Source organism: Diadema antillarum, unplaced genomic scaffold (genome assembly GCF_040938485.1).
Source record: "Diadema antillarum isolate AM-2024a unplaced genomic scaffold, OU_Dant_1.0 seq00000920_RagTag, whole genome shotgun sequence".
In the NCBI taxonomy this organism is placed as follows: Eukaryota; Metazoa; Echinodermata; class Echinoidea; order Diadematoida; family Diadematidae; genus Diadema; species Diadema antillarum.
Window position 1 is genome coordinate 35,129 of NW_027271772.1, and position 20,046 is coordinate 55,174.

The window sequence follows — 20,046 nt, forward strand, 5'->3', positions numbered from 1 at the left end:
CAAAGCAATATCTGCAAATGTTGATGAAACATAATGCATGTACAGTAATTCCTCCTCCGACAAAAAAAAACAAAAAAACAAAACACCCAACAACAATCAAACAATCAAACAACAACAACAACAACAATAACAACAAGAAGAAGACTCAGGGACTCCGGGACTTTGCTTAAAAATAAGTTTACTGTACACGCTGGAATGAACAGACATAAACACACAAGCATTTAAAACTTAAGTCTTCCGCCGTCACCATGTTACGACGCTCAAGGCATCCATCACCACATAATGCAGAGTTGCCAATTTAGGTAAGCCTGTTATCTTACAGAGTAAATACTCATAATAATGAGGCACATAATATGATGTAAATGCAATAAGATTGCACTGAAATAGATTGTACGATGTGACGTGAACCTGGAATATTGCAGCACACATGTACACTCAAATTCCAACCACAAACAAGTACAGTCAACATCGACTTATTCAACTCACTTGAATTTCAAACTACACAGTAGCATTAACACGTTTTTATATCAATCCTGGGAGAATTTTCTTCGACCTAGCCAATTTTTCTTCTTGTACGAGGTCGACTTATACGCGAGGTTTACTGTGTAATTGAATCTTTCTGTCTCTTCACTATTCTGCGTGATATTCATGACTTTACCTCGATTTCACTTGATAAAACAATGAGCAAACAATCTTTACATTTCACTGTTTTCATAATAAATAATATCTATGGCAGAAATCCCTCATGGTGTGCAAATAATCAGTTTTAACAGTCTTCTGTAAGAACGTTTACATGTACAGTCGACTCCCGTTATAATGAAGTCCTCGGGACCGGCAGTTTCTTTCGTTATATCAAAATTTTGTTACAATCGAACAAATAAACAATATAAAAAAATTAGAGCGGATAATGTTGAGGCCTGAATTTTTACTTCGTTGTAACCGTGTTCATTATAATGGGATTGCACGGTATACTACTTACAGTAAGCGCAAGATTATTCCTTGCATTATGATATTGGCTTCAGGTTAAAAAATTACCTATCAGGGCTGTGGAAGATTTTTGGAATTTCAGGGAGAGCAATAGAAATACATGTACAGTTGTTATATAGTATACAAATGATGCACAGGATAGAGTGCATTAGTGGAGATGTAGCGCACTCGAGGGTATTTACAATTGTGAAACATGCACGAGGCGAAGCCGAGTGCATGTTGCACTACATTGTAAATACCCGAGAGTGAGCTGCATCTCCACTAACGCCACAAAATAATCTAGCTGTGCATCATTTGTTTTATTAAATGGGTCGAAAACTAACACTGTAACAGCATTTTTCACGTACCTTTGTGGGCCCAAACACTTACGCACGTCGCACTCGGAAATCCCGCACATATAAGTACTGTACGTATAAGAGTATACGTACGCCACACATGTTATGCATGCACACAAGGAAGGCCAGCCGGCAGCCCAAACTAGAAGTTGTTTACAGGATTGCCAGCGCGTATAGTAGCGCGCGACGCACTTGTAACAACTGATTGAGTGCGCACTGCTAGTGTAAACATTGTGACGTCAGGCCGTGCATGTAACGTTAGTGAGAAATTAATACAAGCACACGTGACTCATTTCAGCGTTTCCACTTGGCTACATTCTTGAACCCATTTCATAATGTATAATGAAACTGATGGACGACGTCTGATTCAAATCCTTGTGGTACATTACATAAATAATATCACCAGTCTTTGGCACGAACACATACATGACTGAAGAGTTTGTTTCCAAAAACCGATAAGTCCATATTTGTCAAATGGAGATATTTGCGATTAAAGGTCAAGAAAAATAAAGAGAATAATAAGAAAATTTCTGCTTCTTTTGACAATAACTTCAAAAATGTACATTTATATGTAGTGACCAATTTATCATTTAAAAGGTATTATTTTGTACTTTATGACAGAGACCGTACTTCAAAATCTTCAAAAATGGACTTATCGGTTTTTGCGAACAAACTCTTCAATGTACTAATTAGAGTAAATGCAAGAATATTCCATGAAAATTCCGATACAGCTGCCAATGGTATCAGACATCAGTAAACCCGACTATTAACGTTAAATGTTGAGTGTCTATAAAACTCGAAGCCATCCTGTCTATTGCCACCTTCCCCTTCAATAGGCACTTTCTCTCCCCCTCACCCCCTCACAAGGGTGCACATCATGAGAGCGACACCCACGAGTCATACAGCCTACAACTTATACAGCCCATGAGTCATACAGACCATGAGTTCGAAACTAAGCAAACAAGGCCCACGAGGCCGACACATTAAACCCCATGTTGTATCTGTCGAACTCGTAGGCTGTTTTTACCTAGTGTCGGTCTCATGGGCTTTATTTGCCTAGTGTCGAACTCGTGGGCTGTAGGACTCGTGGGCTGTAGGACTCATGGGTGTCGGTCTTACGGGATGACACCCACAAGTCACCCGCTACCCTACAATACCCCCCTCTGGTCCACTCGGCGCTTTCGCAGGGTCCAGTCCTAGCTGTTTCATCATGACGGCCATCTCGAACAGGTAATCATAGCACTCGCACCTGTCATGGAAAAGTGAGAGGTATTTGATGAAAGTTGAGATTTAACCCTTTTGGCATGCACCTTAAGGATTCCTGCTCTTTCAAACTCTACATTCCCTGCAGCAAACATGTTAATGTTCACATAGTTTTGAATATTCACATGTATCTGTGCAAATAAAGTAACTTGAAGAGTGGAGTTACACTGGGACTATGCGAATAAGAAAGATTTAACATTTTCAGTCATCATTATTTCTACTACCAAAAGAAATAAATTAATTTACACAATCATAATATGAACGTGATAGCAAAATAAACAGAATTATATACATAGTTACTTTCAAAACATACCATGCTCAAAAGGACTACTCCACAGAGCAGAGAATCTCTTGATATTATCATATGTGTACTTGGATCTACACAATGCCTTGATTTAATGCAAGTGTTGATACTTCAAGCTTTGTAATTTGCTTCTGTTACATGCATGGATAGAACCGCAAATCATGATGTATACGTTACGAAATGTTTTAAGTGGGACTGATATTCTGTTAACAATTTGTAGATAGTTTCAAAACATACCATGCTCAAAAGGACTACTCCACAGAGCAGAGAATCCCTCGCTATCATTGTACACGTATTTGTACTTGGATCTACACAATGCCTTGATTCAATGAAAGTGTTGAAACAGTACTTCAAGCTTTGTAAATTGTTTCAAAGGTTACATGCATGGATCGAACCGCAAATCATTATGTATACGCTACGAAATACTTGAAGTGAGACAGCTCTTCTGTTTCGACCGGTTGACAATTGTAGATACAGTTTCAAAACATACCATGCTCAAAAGGACCACTCCACAGAGCAGAGAATCTCTTGATATTATTATATGTGTACTTGGATCAAAACAATGCCTTGATTTAATGCAAGTGCTGATACTTAAAGCTTTGAAATTTGCTTCTATTACAGGGATAGAACCGCAAATTTAATCATTATGCATACGCTACCCGGACGCTACGAAATGCTTTGAATGGGACTCCACTTCTGCTTCAACTGGTTGACAATGTGAAGATAGTTTCAATGTTCAAAACACGCGATGCTAAGAAGGACCACTGTGCAGCGCAGACACTGGAGCAATGCCAGTATGAAAACACGGAAACATTCCAGGCTATACAGTATGTCCCTCCCCCCCCCCACCCCCCCAAAAAAAAACAACAATCATACTTTCGCATTGATAACACCCAATATGATTAAACTGTTTAAATGCTACTTCAGAGTCCTAAAATACGACATCTTAGCTCTATTTTGCAGAAAACCCCATTCAATTCGGTTAAGCAGTCACAGAGAAATGTGGATTGTTGTAAAGCATGTCATGAGTCTGATTCATCCAAGTTTAGCACTTCGATGCTCTTGTGTGGGAATACAATAGACAGAACTTGGAGGGAAAAGATTTCTGACGTCCTCTACAAAACTCCTCATTTCTCTTTGACCACTGAAGCATATCGAATGGGATTTTCTGTAAGATGTGGGCAACGAGTTATAGTTTCATACCCTGAATTTGTATTTAGATTGATTCACTATTTTTTTCATGCCTCCGCCACGAAGTGGTGCCGGAGGCATAATGTTTTCAGGTTATCCGTCCGTCCGTCCGTCCGTCCTTCCGTCCGTAATCAATTTTGTGGACAGCGTAACTAAAAAACCGTTTGAGGTATCTTAATGAAACTAGGCATGTATATGTATGAGTGGGTGAAGTTGTGCCTATCAACTTTAAGGTGCACATGCTCAAGGTCAAAGGGCAAAAGGTCAAGGTCAAATGCTCAAAATTTCACTATTACCCCCATATCCATGCAATGCCTGAAGGTATTTTCTTGAAACTTAGTGCAGGGCCTATATATGAACTACCAAATTAAGATTCTCCAGAGATAGTTTTGAGTCACGAGGTCAAAGGTCAAAGGTCAAGGGTCAAGTCAAAAGGTTGAAATTTCATGTTTTTCTCCATATCTCGCAAATGGTTCAAGGTATCTTCGTGGAACTTAGTATATATGCATGTACTGACGGGCAGTGATTATCTATAAGGAAGTTGGGGGTCTGGGGCAAAGGTCAGGGGGGGGTCAAAGGTCAAGGTCAACTCCTCAAAATGTCACTACTTCCGTCATATCTATGCAATGCCTGAAGGACTTTTTTTTTTTGAAACTTGATATGTGCATGTATTGCCCAATATATAATCTGTGGGAAGTTTCTTGCCAAAAGGTCAAAGGTCAAATTGCACTTCTTCCTCCATATCTTGAAAGTAACTCCAGATATCATCATGAACCTTATATATTTATGCATGTTCTACCTAACAGTGATTCTCTTTGGAACTTTGAGGTCAAAGGTCAAAGGTCAGGTTTAGATATTAATATTTTACCATTTGATACCGAAATTACACTTTTTCTCCATACCTTGAAAATCACTCAATGCATAAACTTATAAAAGGGTCAAAAGTCCAGTAAAAATCCTCAATTCCCCAAATATGTGCACTCTGACATTTTAATCATTCATCCAATTGAACCTAGATCTAGGAAAGTGAACATTCAGCACATTTTTGGCAAACCTGTCATTTTAATATTTTGCCAATTATGTGGAACTGTCATCACACATTGTCAAGACATTGTACTAAAGACCTATAAGGAGAACAATGCGTTATGGCGGAGGCATACCAGTCGCCGTAGCAACATTTCTAGTTTTAATATCAATGCGGAGGGTCCAGCTGTATTTTTTTTTTTTTTTTTGGGGGGGGGGGGGGGACATACGGTATAGGTTGTGTAACACAAACTTCTCTTTGAGTGTTGTTTGGCAAAGAAAACCCCATGACGTTTTTCTCACTATACAAAATCCCTGGCACACTATTGTGTATGAGATTTAAGTGTAATGAGATTTAGTTTTTCTCCGTCTCAAAAACAAAACTTTTAAATGGAATGATACGGAGGATAACGTCTAAATCTACTAGTAATTCATTCAGTTTTCTTGTCAAAGTACTACCTTTAACAGTGGCGGGTCCAGAGGGGATTTTTTTTTTGTATAAACAAAAGAAATGAAAAGAAACAAACGGGGGGGGGGGGTGCGCCTCCCCTTTAATTTTGCAAAGTCGCCTCCCCTTTACGGAATTCCTGGATCCGCCCTTGTTTGAGGAACTCTTGTTCAAAAAAAATTCTTGATTATGAGAGCGCACATACAAGCGACTTTCGTTATAATGAAGTCCTCCGGACTGGCGGTTTCATAAAGTACATAATGATTTAGGTCCTGAATTTTTGCTTCGTTGTATCGCGAATTTCGTTACTATCGTGTTCATTAAATCAACAGCGTGCAATGCATTGCAAATATGGGCGAATATGAGTAGTACATGGGGGGGGGGGGGGGAGAGATATCGTCAATTACATTGTCTTTGCCTTTTGCCACGTTTCTCCCCACACGTAAACGCCGTGCCGTCTAACGAGAACCGCGCATGTGTCTGGATACTCTTCCATTGCCTTCTCTAATGAACCCTGGGAGAGAAAAGGCAGATATGACAGTAATGACAATGATGATGATGATGATGATGATGATAACAATAATAATAATAATAATAGTAATAATAATAATAATAATAATAATGATAATGATAATAATAATAATAATAATAATAAACATAATAATAATAACAAAAATAGTAATGATGATAAGAATATTATTATTACTATTATTATTGTCGTTATGAATAATATTATTAATATGGTTATTATTTTAATTATCATTATGACAATATGATATGACAACAATGACGATAATAACATTAATTAGTTTTTATATAGCAAATTTCAGACATGTTAAGAATTTAATTACGCTACATATGACAAGACCTGATGCTGTTTTATCATAAAGCATTATAGACGAGTCCAGTCACCATGAAACGGTCACAGGCAGAAGATGAATTATGACTATAATAGTGACAACAATGGCATTTATATCAGTCACTGTACTAATACTAATATTAACGTTATAAATGCTAACACTAAAATTGATAGGAGCCTACCACTGTTTTGCTACTACTACCAATAATAATGATGATGATGATGATAAGAACAATAATAATGATAATAATAATAATAATAATAATAATAATAATAATAATACCAATAATAATTGTATGTTTACACATACTTATTTGTAAAATGATATACAGACATTTCTCATGTGTACCGAGCACAATATGTCGCTCCACCACTTCCAACCTCTCGTACCGGTATAAACCTGGTTCAAAGAGCAAAGGCCGCCCTTTATGAGTGGATGAAATGGCTAAGGTCTTTTGTATTGCGATTGTAGATAATCCCCAGGCAATGCCATTCTATTAAAGTGAGAAGACACTTTGATACCTATTCATTCAGGGCTTTTGGTATACATTATTTTTTTCTCCCTTTAGTGCACCTAAAATATGTGAAAGCTTATTGATAAGGTGGGCACTTTGAGTAATGGCCTTCAAAGTGTGACCTCCACTAACCAGACGAGATCACTGGACTACCACCGAAGACTTCTCAATACAGTCCAACCTCTCCTATCCAGACATGACGGGACCGGCGCTAATTCGGATAAGGGATTTGGCCGGATATTGGAGACTCAATGTTTGATACACGCAGCTGCCGAAGGACGATCGCCTGGTCCGTGCCCTGATTTAATAAAAAGTTTTAGTTTTCTGTCCACGGTCTGGTGGCGATTTCGGGGTAGTACCAACGTACATGCTATTTAGATAAAAATTAGATATTAATGTACATTGTATACTGATTATGTTGAGAACAACATGTAATTTATGTGAGTTTGTGTGGGAACTTTGTTTGAGCTTGAAATCTTCCTTTTCCCATAATTATTAGATTTTTAAAAAAAAATCACGCAGAGATCGCATCCGGATAATAGAATGATCCGGATAAAGGGAGGCCGGATAGGAGATCAGAGGTCGGACTGCCTATACAGTACTTCTTTTCAGATTCGTCATCGGAGTTTGAAAATCCCCGAAAGTATGGTTCTTCCTCGGAAAGACAGAGGAACCAAATTCCCAGGGCCCGACAGAAGAATGAAACATAAAGCAAAGTAGGGTGGTGTTTCACTAACCACTAAAATCAATCCTTAGTTCAATTCAACAGATCTTAGGGACAACTTTGGGATTAATCAGTCCTCAGATGTTAGTTTATTGTCTCAATAAGCCATTTTGAGATTAATATCTTGCGCCCACCTTGCACGCTCTAGAATACATCTTGAATATCTGTGTATCCTTCCTGACTAGATCTGATTTGAATCTCTCTCAATTTTGGGTTCATTGCTTGGCTCAAAGCATTTTCCATGTTAGTGAAACAGAGCCCTGTTTCCATCACTTGATATATGGGGAAGATCCCACGGGAGAGTTCTCGTATGGACAAAGGGTGTTTTTATGTGTCTGAATGCCCGGATATTTATATTCATACGACATACTATAATAAATTCGTGTCTAAATGCTCTAGCAGTCTCAGTTCCATATGTCGTGTATTAAAGCAGGCCTACAGGCGAGGGTCATCCGCAGCTTGCGCTAGGGTTAATAGCGCGAACTTCCAAAATGAGCCAACGTCATGAAAGAAAGAAAGAAAGAAAGAAAGAAAGAAAGGAAAAAACAAAACAAAAAAACCCGCTGTGCAAAGCCGAAAGTTCGGAATGCGCAAGGGAGAGACTGACACGTATTAATGAACTTTTAATGAAACATGAAAGTGCACGAGATCTGATGCTGCCATACGATTAATATCGTATAATGGGAGGTTGTTTCTGAATTGTCTCATATCAATACGTCGCATGAAAAAACTGTAACTCGATGTGTCTGAAAAGCGCTGTTAAACCGTACCTTTAAATCCCTTTCAAACGGCGTGTTCTCCACGATCGGTACAACCAGCTCCTCGTCGTATCTGCAAAATGCCAAGAACAAAATATAGATGATAATTATAAATGGTTATAAGACCTACAAGAACATTCATCTCTATCCCTCAAGGAATATTGTCATTGCTTCTGAATAATAGGCCTATATACAAGCGAACCATGTTATAACGAGATACAATAGTTGGGACCGCGAGAACTTTCTGGTTATAACCAAAAACCGTTAAAAAACGCACGCCCAAAAGATTGCTAATTATTTTCTTTCTGCCTTTCTCTGCACAATGAGCATCTATTCCTGATGGAAACCTGTGCATTACAAATGTTCATATTACATTACTATTATCATACTTATTATTATTATCATTATTATTATTATTATTACCATTAATATATTCATCATCACCATTATTATTACACATTTACTTTTGACCGGATTGTCCGATTTTCGTCGAACTTCGTTGACGTGTTCAACTTTATTATCATTATTATCATTATTATTATTATTATTATTATTATTATTATTATCATTATTGTTATTATCATTACCATTATCATATTCATCATCATTATTACACATTTACTTTTGACCGGATTGTCCGATTTTCGTCGAACTTTGTTGACATGTTCAACTGATATTGCTGCCTTCACGAAATCCACATGTTTAATTCTCCTTTAAAGGGATGGTATAGTTTTGGTTGAAACCTGGCTTCAGGTTTCTAACTTTTTTTTTGTGAGATAATGAGAAACCTTTTATGAAATATGAAAGAGTATGTAATTCCAAGAGGAATTCAACGTTTGTTTGATGAAAATTGGTTTTGAAATGGCCGAGATATCCAAAACAAGCAATACTAATAAAAGGTGGGACCCATTTTATAAGGATCTCTTTGTTTTACATGGTTTTTGGATATCTGAGCCATTTCAAAACTGATTTTCATCAAATAAAATTTAAAATTCCTCTTATAATGGTATGCTCTGTAACATTTCATAAGTGGTTTCTTAGCATCTTGCAAAATTGTACAAGCTCAATCCTCATATCCACCACTATACCATAACTTTAAAAGAGACTAAAACCCAAATGTGTATTGAGTGAAAGCACAATATTTGAAGACACTTTTATGATAGTTTGAAGAAAACTGGACAATCAAGCAAAAGGTTGAGAATTTGTAAAATTCAATGCCAGTATTGCCATCATCGACTACTACAGTTTCTGACGTCATTTAGTATCAAGAAAATATAAGGAGACTTCCACAATTCTTTTTTTTTAATGACAAGCATACATTCCATCGACTTTTATATGTTAAGGGTAATACTACAAAGGATTGCTTGTATAATAAGAGTGTGTGTGTGTGTGTGTGTGCTTGCGAATATGTACACGTGGATGATTGATGATGTTGATTACCTGTAGTATCCACCTGTTCTCTCCTTCTTAATTCCCTTGATCATTTCTTGGTGCGTAATTCGGAACTCTTTTCCCTTGGAGAGTAACGTCACCAGGACTGCGTGCTTGGAGTGCGTGTGAATGCAGGCCCCAGCTCCTTCAAAAGGAGGCAAATTGTTGCCGAGGAGCAGACAGTAACGCCATTTTGTTGAATATGATAATCACAACTATAATACTTCTGGTGGCTGGTGCCATAAATCAAGTTTCGTACATGTCGACTCGCGGGTCGACTCATCTGTAGACACACGATGCAGTGGTACTCATAGCTTTTCATCGGGGGGCGTCGATCCGTTTTTAGATTCGGGGAGGGGCAAAATTTGGAGTTGGAAGATCTGTGTGGGGGAGGGGGGGGGGTTGTGAGGGGATATGCCCCCTCCCACATGAGGGAAAATTTAATTGTGTATTTTCAGATCTGAAATTCAGCCGTCTGGTGCACACTTGTGAAATATTCGGAAATCTGTCAGACGAGTCTAAAAGTGTGCCAAGTCTATGGGGAAGGACCGAGCGGGGGAGGGTGTTGGAGGCGGTATCCCCCCTCTCCCACAAAGGGAGTTTTTGCATTTTCAGAATTGAAATTCAGCAATTTGGTGCACCCTTATGTTGAAATATTAGGACTTTTTTTTGAAAAAAATCAAATAAAGCAAGAAATTTTCCACACCTCGGAAGTTATGGGGGGGGGGGGGGGCAAATGGTATGTTTGCACCCCCCCCCCCATATTTTCTTGGGGGGGGGGGGGGTAGTGGATTGACGCTCCTGCTTTTCACATAGAAACCACAGCTAATTCATTACAGATAGGAAATTATTATACATGATGATTTATGATCATACACTTCATGTATTTGTTTCATGTGAACATGCCTCACCATACCCTAAGCAGGTTGAAAGAGACTTCTGTCATTATTGTAGAAACTGGGCAAGTGGGAGGTTGAGCAAGTTTTCTCATTGCCATATTCAAACTCCCTCATGGAGACATTATGAGCTCCCTCGTGGAGACATCATATAATATATGAAATATTCTTGTTGATACCTAAAAGATTTATTATGTTTGTTTTATGTTAGTATTGGCTGGGGTAAATTGTTTGTTGTATAGGGCCCCAATTTTTCTCTCTCTTCTTTCTTTAAAACACAACATCATACTCAAAACCACTGTGAATGTTAAAGTGCCCAACTCTTGTACCTATTTTATGATGTCATAACTGTGTTACTATTTAAACTATCTTGTTCCGCATCTGATTGTTTTCAGTCTCATTGCAGTAAAGTGTCTGATATGTAAAAATATTTTCAATAAGGAAGTCAATGACAGAGCTGTTAACAAAGATTATGGTACATCATTAGAATAAAACTTAGAACAGCACTACAATGTATTATACTACATATTTCATTACTATGTACTACTTGTAGGAGTAATGATATTGATGACAAAAATTATTATAACAACAATGGAATTTGGGATGCAGAGGCTTTTTAGGGAACCATCACAAGCAGCACATAGAAGTCTCGGGAAGGTGGATTTGTAATAGTGCCAATGACAATATCAATACAATGGGTGATTTCAAGTTCGGTGCTAGTGCTAGTGCTGGTGCTGAGATAGCACTAGCACCGGCGATAAAACCGAACTTGAAATCACGTCGGTGTTGGGAGTTGACCTCAAAATTATGACGTATTTCCGGTTGCTGGTGCTGGGCTCGGTGTTGAATGTCGTCTGCTGAACCGAGCTCCGCCGTTTGTGTTAGCGATTTACGTGCTTTTTCTCCACTGACTAACACTAGCCCCTAGGGATTATCATTTTCGTCATTTCAAGTTCGGTGCTGGTGTTAGCGTTGCCGTGCGAGACTCATATTTACGTCCATAAGTAGTTGCACGTTTTACGTGCAAAGTCTATGCTAATGCAGTGGTCGCCCACGTAACGTAAACGAACACCATCGACATGGCTTTATAAATCTGAGCCTATGAGCAAAATTAGGATAACTGTGCTTTAAAGAAGGGATGAAATTTGTGGCATTTTAATTATTCTTCCTCGTTATGTGTCTAAAACTAAACAGTCATGGCTACATCTTTTTATATTTGACTTTAACTATGCGCTACCACTTTTTTCGTCGTGCAATTCCCGCGGAGCTCGCGGTGCTGTGATTCCAACACCTAGTGCTGGTGATCGATAATTTTGATCGGTATCGCCTCGTTAATCTGACCGTCGGTGTTGGAGCTCGATTTAACGCTGTTATTCGGGGGCTAGCACTAGCACTAGCACTAGCACCGAACTTGAAATCACCCAATGTATGATTACTTATGATTGGATCATCATAATATTCATCTTTAGCATGAAAATATTCATAACATGATGACAATAATAATGATGAAAAACATGCACAAAAAGTAGCTGTAATAGTAGAAGTAAGAAAAAATGGGAAAAGGACAGAGATGCTATTATCATAATAGTTTGCAGTTTGATGATGACAATGTTTCTATGGGAGAAAAAAGGCACAACCAAACAGGTACCTCTTAGTGTATAACAACTCATGAAGAGCGGAGTACATTGGCTTTTCTTGAGCTTCTTGGCTGGGGGCGGCAAACTAATGTCCTTGCCTTCAATATTCGTCACAAAGAGATCTTCTGACTAAAAGCAACATAAAACAAAACAAAATAAAGCAAAACAACACAAAAGTTATTGTATCACAGACAGTAACTGTTTTAATTCCATAGTTTCATCTTTTCTGAATGTCATGGAAAATTAGAAATGGGCACAGCAAAACCCTCTCATCAAAAACAGATTTACACATCAATCTCTACAATAAACAGACCAGATAACATCATACAACAATATACCTGACAGGCATGCAAATTGATGAGTATAATGGAAAGAGCTATGATTTACAGCATTAATTATATATCACTACAGAAACGAAATAACTTTACTGCTAAAATAGAGAAAGAACTCTATTTTAACAGGAATGAAACCATTGCAGATTCTTGTGCAAATACGTGGATGAATATATGGAATTCACTTTTAAACACCCTGTCAGCCTTTGCTTCAGACTTACTGTAAGTCTTCAGCTACAGTATTCTATCTGGGGGATTTCTCGACCTTTGTTCCAAACAGAAGTAATTTTTTTTTTTTCAATACTGGGAAGATTTGAAAAAAAAAAAAACTTAAACAAAGACAAAAAAAGGCAAAAATCTTTCACGTACCTGAACTCTCTCTTTTTGGACACCAGAGGGCGCTATGTAAATATCATTTCTGAAAAGAAAAAGAGAAAGGGGGAAATTATATCCTTCATGGCATTTTATATGTACACAAACATGAGCTGAAAACTTTACTGAGTTAGATACAATATCATAAAGCATAAGCAAACAGGTACAAGAACTCTATAAGAGTTAGATATAATTGTACAAATCTGTTGAAATTGGGAAATGAAAATACATGTATGAACAAAATTAGACAAAGCACTGACTATTGATCCCATCTTGATATTGTACAATTAACATCTAACTTAATTGCATTTACATAAGGAATTTACACAACATTTCTACCTACATAGCACAACAAAATATGAATCCTCATCGAAAGATGAAAGAAAAGTTGGATTCAAAGCATTAAATAACATACGTGTTTAAGAATTAGTTGAAAAAAAAATGCATTAGTTTGTATAAAACCTGAGAAATCAGGAAATGAAAATACATGTATGAACAAAATTAGACAAAGCACTGACTATTGATCCCATCTTGATATTGTACAATTAACATCTAACTTAATTGCATTTACATAAGGAATTTACACAACATTTCTACCTACATAGCACAACAAAATATCATCCTCATCGAAAGATGAAAGAAAAGTTGGATTCAAAGCATTAAATAACATACGTGTTTAAGAATTAGTTGAAAAAAAAATGCATTAGTTTGTATAAAACCTGAGAAATCAGGAAATGAAAATACATGTATGAACAAAATTAGACAAAGCACTGACTATTGATCCCATCTTGATATTGTACAATTAACATCTAACTTAATTGCATTTACATAAGGAATTTACACAACATTTCTACCTACATAGCACAACAAAATATGAATCCTCATCGAAAGATGAAAGAAAAGATGGATTCAAAGCATTAAATAACATACGTGTTTAAGAATTAGTTGAAAAAAAAATGCATTAGTTTGTATAAAACCTGAGAAATCAGGAAATGAAAATACATGTATGAACAAAATTAGACAAAGCACTGACTATTGATCCCATCTTGATATTGTACAATTAACATCTAACTTAATTGCATTTACATAAGGAATTTACACAACATTTCTACCTACATAGCACAACAAAATATCATCCTCATCGAAAGATGAAAGAAAAGTTGGATTCAAAGCATTAAATAACATACGTGTTTAAGAATTAGTTGAAAAAAAAAAATGCATTAGTTTGTATAAAACCTGAGAAATCAGGGCCCCGTTTCATAAAAAGTTGATATCATAGCAACTCTAGCTGGAATGGCAATTGCCATGGTAACGACAAGAATGCAGCTTCCTGATTGGCTGTTGCTATGGGAAGTTGCCATTCCAAGCAAGAGTTGTCATCCTAACATCTTTTATGAAATGGTGCGCAGATGTGATGGGAAGCTCTCTGTGACAAATAAAGTGTTTTAAACTTTACCCATGTTTGATGGATATGCCCCCTCCAGTACCAGTCACCCATCCTAGATTGTAGAACTGGACAAGTAACTCTGGAATCAGCTGACGGGGATGTTCCTAGAGTATGTAATGGAATTAGATACTGTTGTGCATTAATTATATTTATTGCAATTTGCACAAATGCAATTTCATTTGTTACATATGAGGTATATTTCATTGTTATTACTTGTTAGTTTTGTAAATTTTGCAAATTTAACAGCTTGGGGGAAAAACCAAACTGCCTCCTGTAACACTACTGCATTGTTTTTTTGTATCCAAGGTGAGATATATTCTTTTTCTTTTTCTTTCCAAAAAGTGGTATTTCTATGGCATTTTATGAAAGTGATCCTCAATGGTAAATTTAGCACTTGCAAATTCATATAAGAATTTGCAAAATACACTCACAATATTGATGTCCTATAAACAGTATGCAGATGTTAGTGGTTAAACTACTGTATACATATCTAACACAAACAGTATGTGAAATACTGTTTAGTTTTGAAAAAAACAAACTACCAAATCATTCAATGATTATTACATTCATTTTACTACAAATTACAAAAAAATCCCCACAGTCATGAGAGAAAGTTTGGACAAACAAAGAATAAACAAATAAAGAAAACATAATCATTGCAAGTATTTGCTTCAAACTGTACTGATTTTAGCCATTCTTTTTTCATTTTTTGCACTTAATTTGTCAGAGTAAAATGCGTTGTTTCTGAGTCTCAGTTATGTGCATCACATTTATCAGTCTTAGTTGGAGCACATGCTTTTCTGGAAATCTCTACGTATTTTATGGTGTGAATTCATGCACTGAATTGGTCAGGCAAAATAATGTAGCTGGCTGTAATGAAAAGTCCAAATTTTTTAATCAATCTAAGCCCACATATGAAATAGGGGATAGCTTGACTCATGATTAATACTATGCTCTCACTTCACTAAAGTTAGTGTTGGGTTTTATCCCTGAGGTATAAATATGCATCATCAGGGATCTGCCAGTATTGGAGGCAGATCAATATAAATCTACACTTTGCAGATGACACTGGCGACAATCTAGCTGGGGTTCAAGAGGAGTAGAAGATCTAAATAGAATGTCAGGGTACAACCTCAACTACCCATGGTGTAGAGATCAATGCCCCCCCCCCCCCCCCCCCCCCCCAATCAAGTTACAGAGCTGTAACAGCAAACACAGTAGACACTGATACGGACATTTAAATACACTTACAGTCAGTGGTTCAAAGCTTGAAAATATGCCAAGCTTCATAATGCATTGGGGCCCATTGGGGCAATTGCTACAGACCAGGGTTCTCATCCAGAATAGAGAGGTGATTGCCACGATCACACAAACACTAGCAGCACTGATATAAAGGGCATGTTCACCAAATGTGACCCGCTAAAACAATAGGGTCCTAAAGTCGCGCACGGTCGAAGCCGTGAAAATCGAGTTTGAAATCAGAGCATCAAAACTGGTCAAAACTTAGATTTTCTGATTTTGACATATTATTGCAGTCTGACATGTCTTCTATCATCTGTCGAAATTTTGAAGCAAAATGATGTAAGGAAAGACCAAAAAATAGCGTTTTTCTGGGTCATGTTTTTTGGCGTTTCAACCAAAAAGAAACAACGACCAGAGTGATCTCATTGGTCAGTTTGCTGCTTGCCGCTAACTGAAGCGTGAAGCTCGCACACTGCCCAGTCGACTGGTGATTGCGGGCGGCGTGCGCTATGCCCAGCCGCTTCTCCTGGCATCCTGGTCACTGATTGGTCGGTGAGGAGATCACCGACGCTGTGTTTGAATGAGCATTTCGGGAGTTGCTAGGGCTTACCTTCTATTGTCCGGAGGTGAAAACTGACTTGCGTGTCCCTTGATCGCGATTGCGTGGCAAGGGAAACTTTTAAGGCGCTTTTCTCGAAACAGTGATTTCCCAGACGTCTCGACATGCTCTCTTTAAAATATCGATATCTCCGCAGCCAATTATTTTTATAAGATGTGTTATGTATCAATTTAAAGCAAATAGATTAGGGAATCATGTCATGCAATTTTCAAATAATCAACCTCGCCCGACTTTAGGATCATTTTGTTGTAGCGGGTCACAAATAATGTGTGGATGGAGCGAATGCAGCAATGTAATAATAGAACACATCATTTTTAGGGAATATCGGACGCGCGCAACACTGACTCTGTTAAAAAGTTACAAATTTTAAGTTTTTGTGCAGCCATCATTGGATGAGAAGACTACTTCAGTCTATGATGTCACATCAGGTTTACGTCAAGGAGGTACTACTAGGCGACCAGCTCATACCAGTTGGAGCCGTACCTCCTTGACCTTGGTTTGACCGAAAGATCAATCTGTATTTTATTGTCAGGGACATGTTCCACAGAGACTATATCATATGTCTGGCTTAATGGAATTCTTTCCTACACAGGAGGAGGAATGTTATAAAATTCCTCAAGACATCTGTCTTAAAATCACCTCCCCATCTCCTTGGAACAATTAGTAAGCTAGTGTCGTGTCTATATATGTAGACTACACACAACTAGAAAAGTACAACTAAGTCTACGTCCTAGTTTACTCCCTTAATTTACAAGTAAAATTTACAATAAACTATGGCTATGGGATGTGATCGCGGGAACACACATCTCTCTCGTGCTCCCAAAATTTTTTTATATTTTCTCACTGTTTACATGTTTTAAGTCACTAACTTGAGTAAACCTCATTGAAAATATTAATGACTGGCCACCTAGACCTATTCTGAATGAAAATCTGTCATTCCTGGATGCATATTTTACAATCTTTTTCTGGATGATTCGCGGGTGTTCATCAAGACTTGTGCAGCCATCGTGAAAAAGCCAACCTGGCTCAGTCCCACATATGCAATTTCTATGTTTGCATGAGACATGGCATGACAGAACGAAACTTCCAAGACAGAATGCGGTGATGTATACAGTATATGAATTATTGTTATCGACATGATTCTGTTCATGACAAGCCATCTGGAACTATTTTGTTTGATAAACAGACTTTGTTAGATGCATGCTGTCTACAAAACCAAACTTCCAAGATAAAAATGTGGTGATGACTGATACTTTTGAAAGTGGTATGTGATACTGCGATAGTGATCATGTTGATATTTGGACGCTGCAAAGGTTACAAACTCTGGAAGCATCGCTCACATCTACCAACCGCAATCTAAGCGTGCAGGCCTTTAATATAAAACCAAGACTCGTCGTCGGAGTAATATTTTTCGCTAGAGTTTCAGATCTTGATTTTCACCGACGTGAGAAATTGCTGCTTGATATTTTGTGGATTCCGCAAGCTTAACATCACTGCAGAATCCTCTCTTATCAACACAGTTTCTTCCCAAGTGTTGTTTGCATCTGGAACGGCCTTCCCACAGCTGTGGTTTCAGCTCCGTCTCTCGAGACCTTTCGGAGCAGTTTGAAACCACTTACACTCCGATAACCCTCATACTAAGGAGGGTTTTCTTTTACTTGCACCATTAAGTTTATCTTCTTGCACCAGATGTGATGTTTGTTCCTGTAGTCACACCTATAGCACCCAGTACGACAATACTCTTTGAGAGTGATGTATACTTATTGGAAGAAGAAGAACAGCGACGCACAAGGGCATTCATTCTGCAAAATTTATTTTTTTTTTCGTGAAAACTACGTATTCTCTCTATTTATTACTCACACATGTTAAGGGTAGTATTGTTCACTATGCTTTTTGAAAGAAAAAAAAATCAAGCACTCTTTAATTTTGCCAGAAATATGAAACTATTTTCTTCATATCAATTTTGTGGTCACCCAACATCATTTTGAATGGCGTGGGACTGAGCGGTGTGTGACTTGCGTGCATACGTGGTTGGTCTCTACGCCTACGCTACGATCTTTGGCAAGAGGTTGGTGGTACTTAGCTAATAGTAAAACATATTTACCTTTTCATTGTTCTCTTCCATTCCGTGAATTTTGCACAAAACAATATGTAGCAGGTCTAGAAAGAAGAGAAAAGATTGGCCTCAAATGATACGCTGAGCAGACACGTAACGTTACACGTCGATTATGCTACACCAGACTACGTGAGTAAAATTCAACAGAAGAATTTCATCATTATCAATTCAAGGATACCATACATTTGTTTGTTTGGTTTTTTTTTTTTCTTATAAACTATAACGCGAATCAAAGAGCTTAGTTCTTATACTCTCTACTTCTTATAAATAATCTCTAAATGCCAGTGATCATTGTATTTTTTGTTTTTCGGAAATCTTTACTCGACTTCCTTTAAACTGTTCAACAACATCGATCACATATTAAAGGCAACTAGAAAAGCACTCTGAGACTCAGTGAGAGCGCAGACCTCCGCCCAGTGGCGTATCTTGGGGGGGGGGGGGGGGGGGGGGGGGCAAGGGGGGCACATGCCCCGGGCGCCACTCCTTGGGGGCGCCAATAACGAAGAAACGAAAAAAAAAAAAAAAAAAAAGGAGAAGAAGAAGAAGAAAAAAAAAAACAACAACAACGGGGGAAGGGAGAATGGGGGGGGGGGGGGGGCAGAAAACCAAATCAAACAAGATAAAAACAAAACATGATAATGACGCAGACAAAATGACAATATTTATTGCGTTCACACAAGAATTCCATGTTTTGTAAGCTGAAATACAAAAATTTTCGGCTCGCTCGCTGCGCTCGCTCGTCAAAATTTATACTATAAAAAAGAAGATAAGAACAAAACGTGATGATGACGCAGACAAAGTGAAATGTATATTGTGTTCACACATGTCATTTTATATTTTTTATATTTAGCAGGCAAAATGTCACATGGAGCAGCGGCTGCAATTTCTTTCGTTCTGAAGCGATCGCCGCTTCGATCAAAAGAGGGCGCCAACGGTTTTGAACATAGGGGAGGGGGCGCAAAAAACCCAAATCAAACAACATAAGAACAAAACGTAATGATGACGCGGAAATATACAAATTTCGGCTCACTCGCTCGTACTAATTTAGAGTATTTTTTCAAGTCCTCAGTTTGTTGGTATAAATCGTTATCTATAAGGCCGTCACAATAATCTTGATTAGAATTATAAGATTTAATAACCAAAAAATGACAAGAATTCCATGTTTTGTAAGCAGAAATACAAAAATTTTCGGCTCGCTCGCTGCGTTCGCTCGCCACGATTTATCAAAAAAAAAAAAGAAGAAGAAAAGATAAGAACAAAACGTGATGATGACGCGGACAAAATGAAAATGTCTACTCTCTAAAAAAAATCGAGTGAAAATATTCACTCTTAAAAGAGTGAATACAAAAAAAGAGTGAATTTAGAGTGAAATTGGAGTGAATTTTGAGTGAAAATGTTTATTTTCACTCGTTTTAGAGTGACCTCAGGGATCACTCCAAAATCTTCGAATGATCCCTGAGGTCACTCCAAAATGAGTGAAAATGAACATTTTCACTCAAAATTCACTCCAATTTCACTCTAAATTCACCCTTTTTTGTATTCACTCT

General features: G+C 37.7%; 1 protein-coding gene across 1 annotated transcript; it reads right to left on the minus strand.

Annotated features, from left to right (window-relative positions):
• Positions 1–2,087: 2,087 nt before the first annotated feature.
• Positions 2,088–18,613, minus strand: LOC139741333 (methylthioribulose-1-phosphate dehydratase-like). The gene is made up of 8 exons (XM_071651915.1): positions 18,488–18,613; positions 14,532–14,626; positions 13,073–13,121; positions 12,383–12,500; positions 9,848–9,983; positions 8,420–8,480; positions 5,959–6,065; positions 2,088–2,571 (listed from the first exon to the last, which is right to left on the minus strand). The coding sequence occupies exons 1-8, from the start codon at positions 18,506–18,508 to the stop codon at positions 2,466–2,468; spliced, it is 693 nt and encodes a 230-aa protein (XP_071508016.1). The 5' UTR covers positions 18,509–18,613; the 3' UTR covers positions 2,088–2,465.
• Between the last annotated feature and the right edge of the window lie 1,433 nt (positions 18,614–20,046).

What these genes read in the sequence shown, in the direction of transcription:
- LOC139741333 (XM_071651915.1), bottom strand. Translation starts at nt 18,508, where the DNA reads ATGGAAGAGAACAATGAAAAG. An exon ending in TGGAAGAGAACAATGAAAAG is followed by an intron (nt 14,627 to 18,487) that starts GTAAATATGTTT and finishes TACATACTCTAG; the next exon opens with GAACATCCCCGTCAGCTGAT. An exon ending in TGGCAAAAGGCAAAGACAAT is followed by an intron (nt 2,572 to 5,958) that starts GTAATTGACGAT and finishes TTTCCATGACAG; the next exon opens with GTGCGAGTGCTATGATTACC.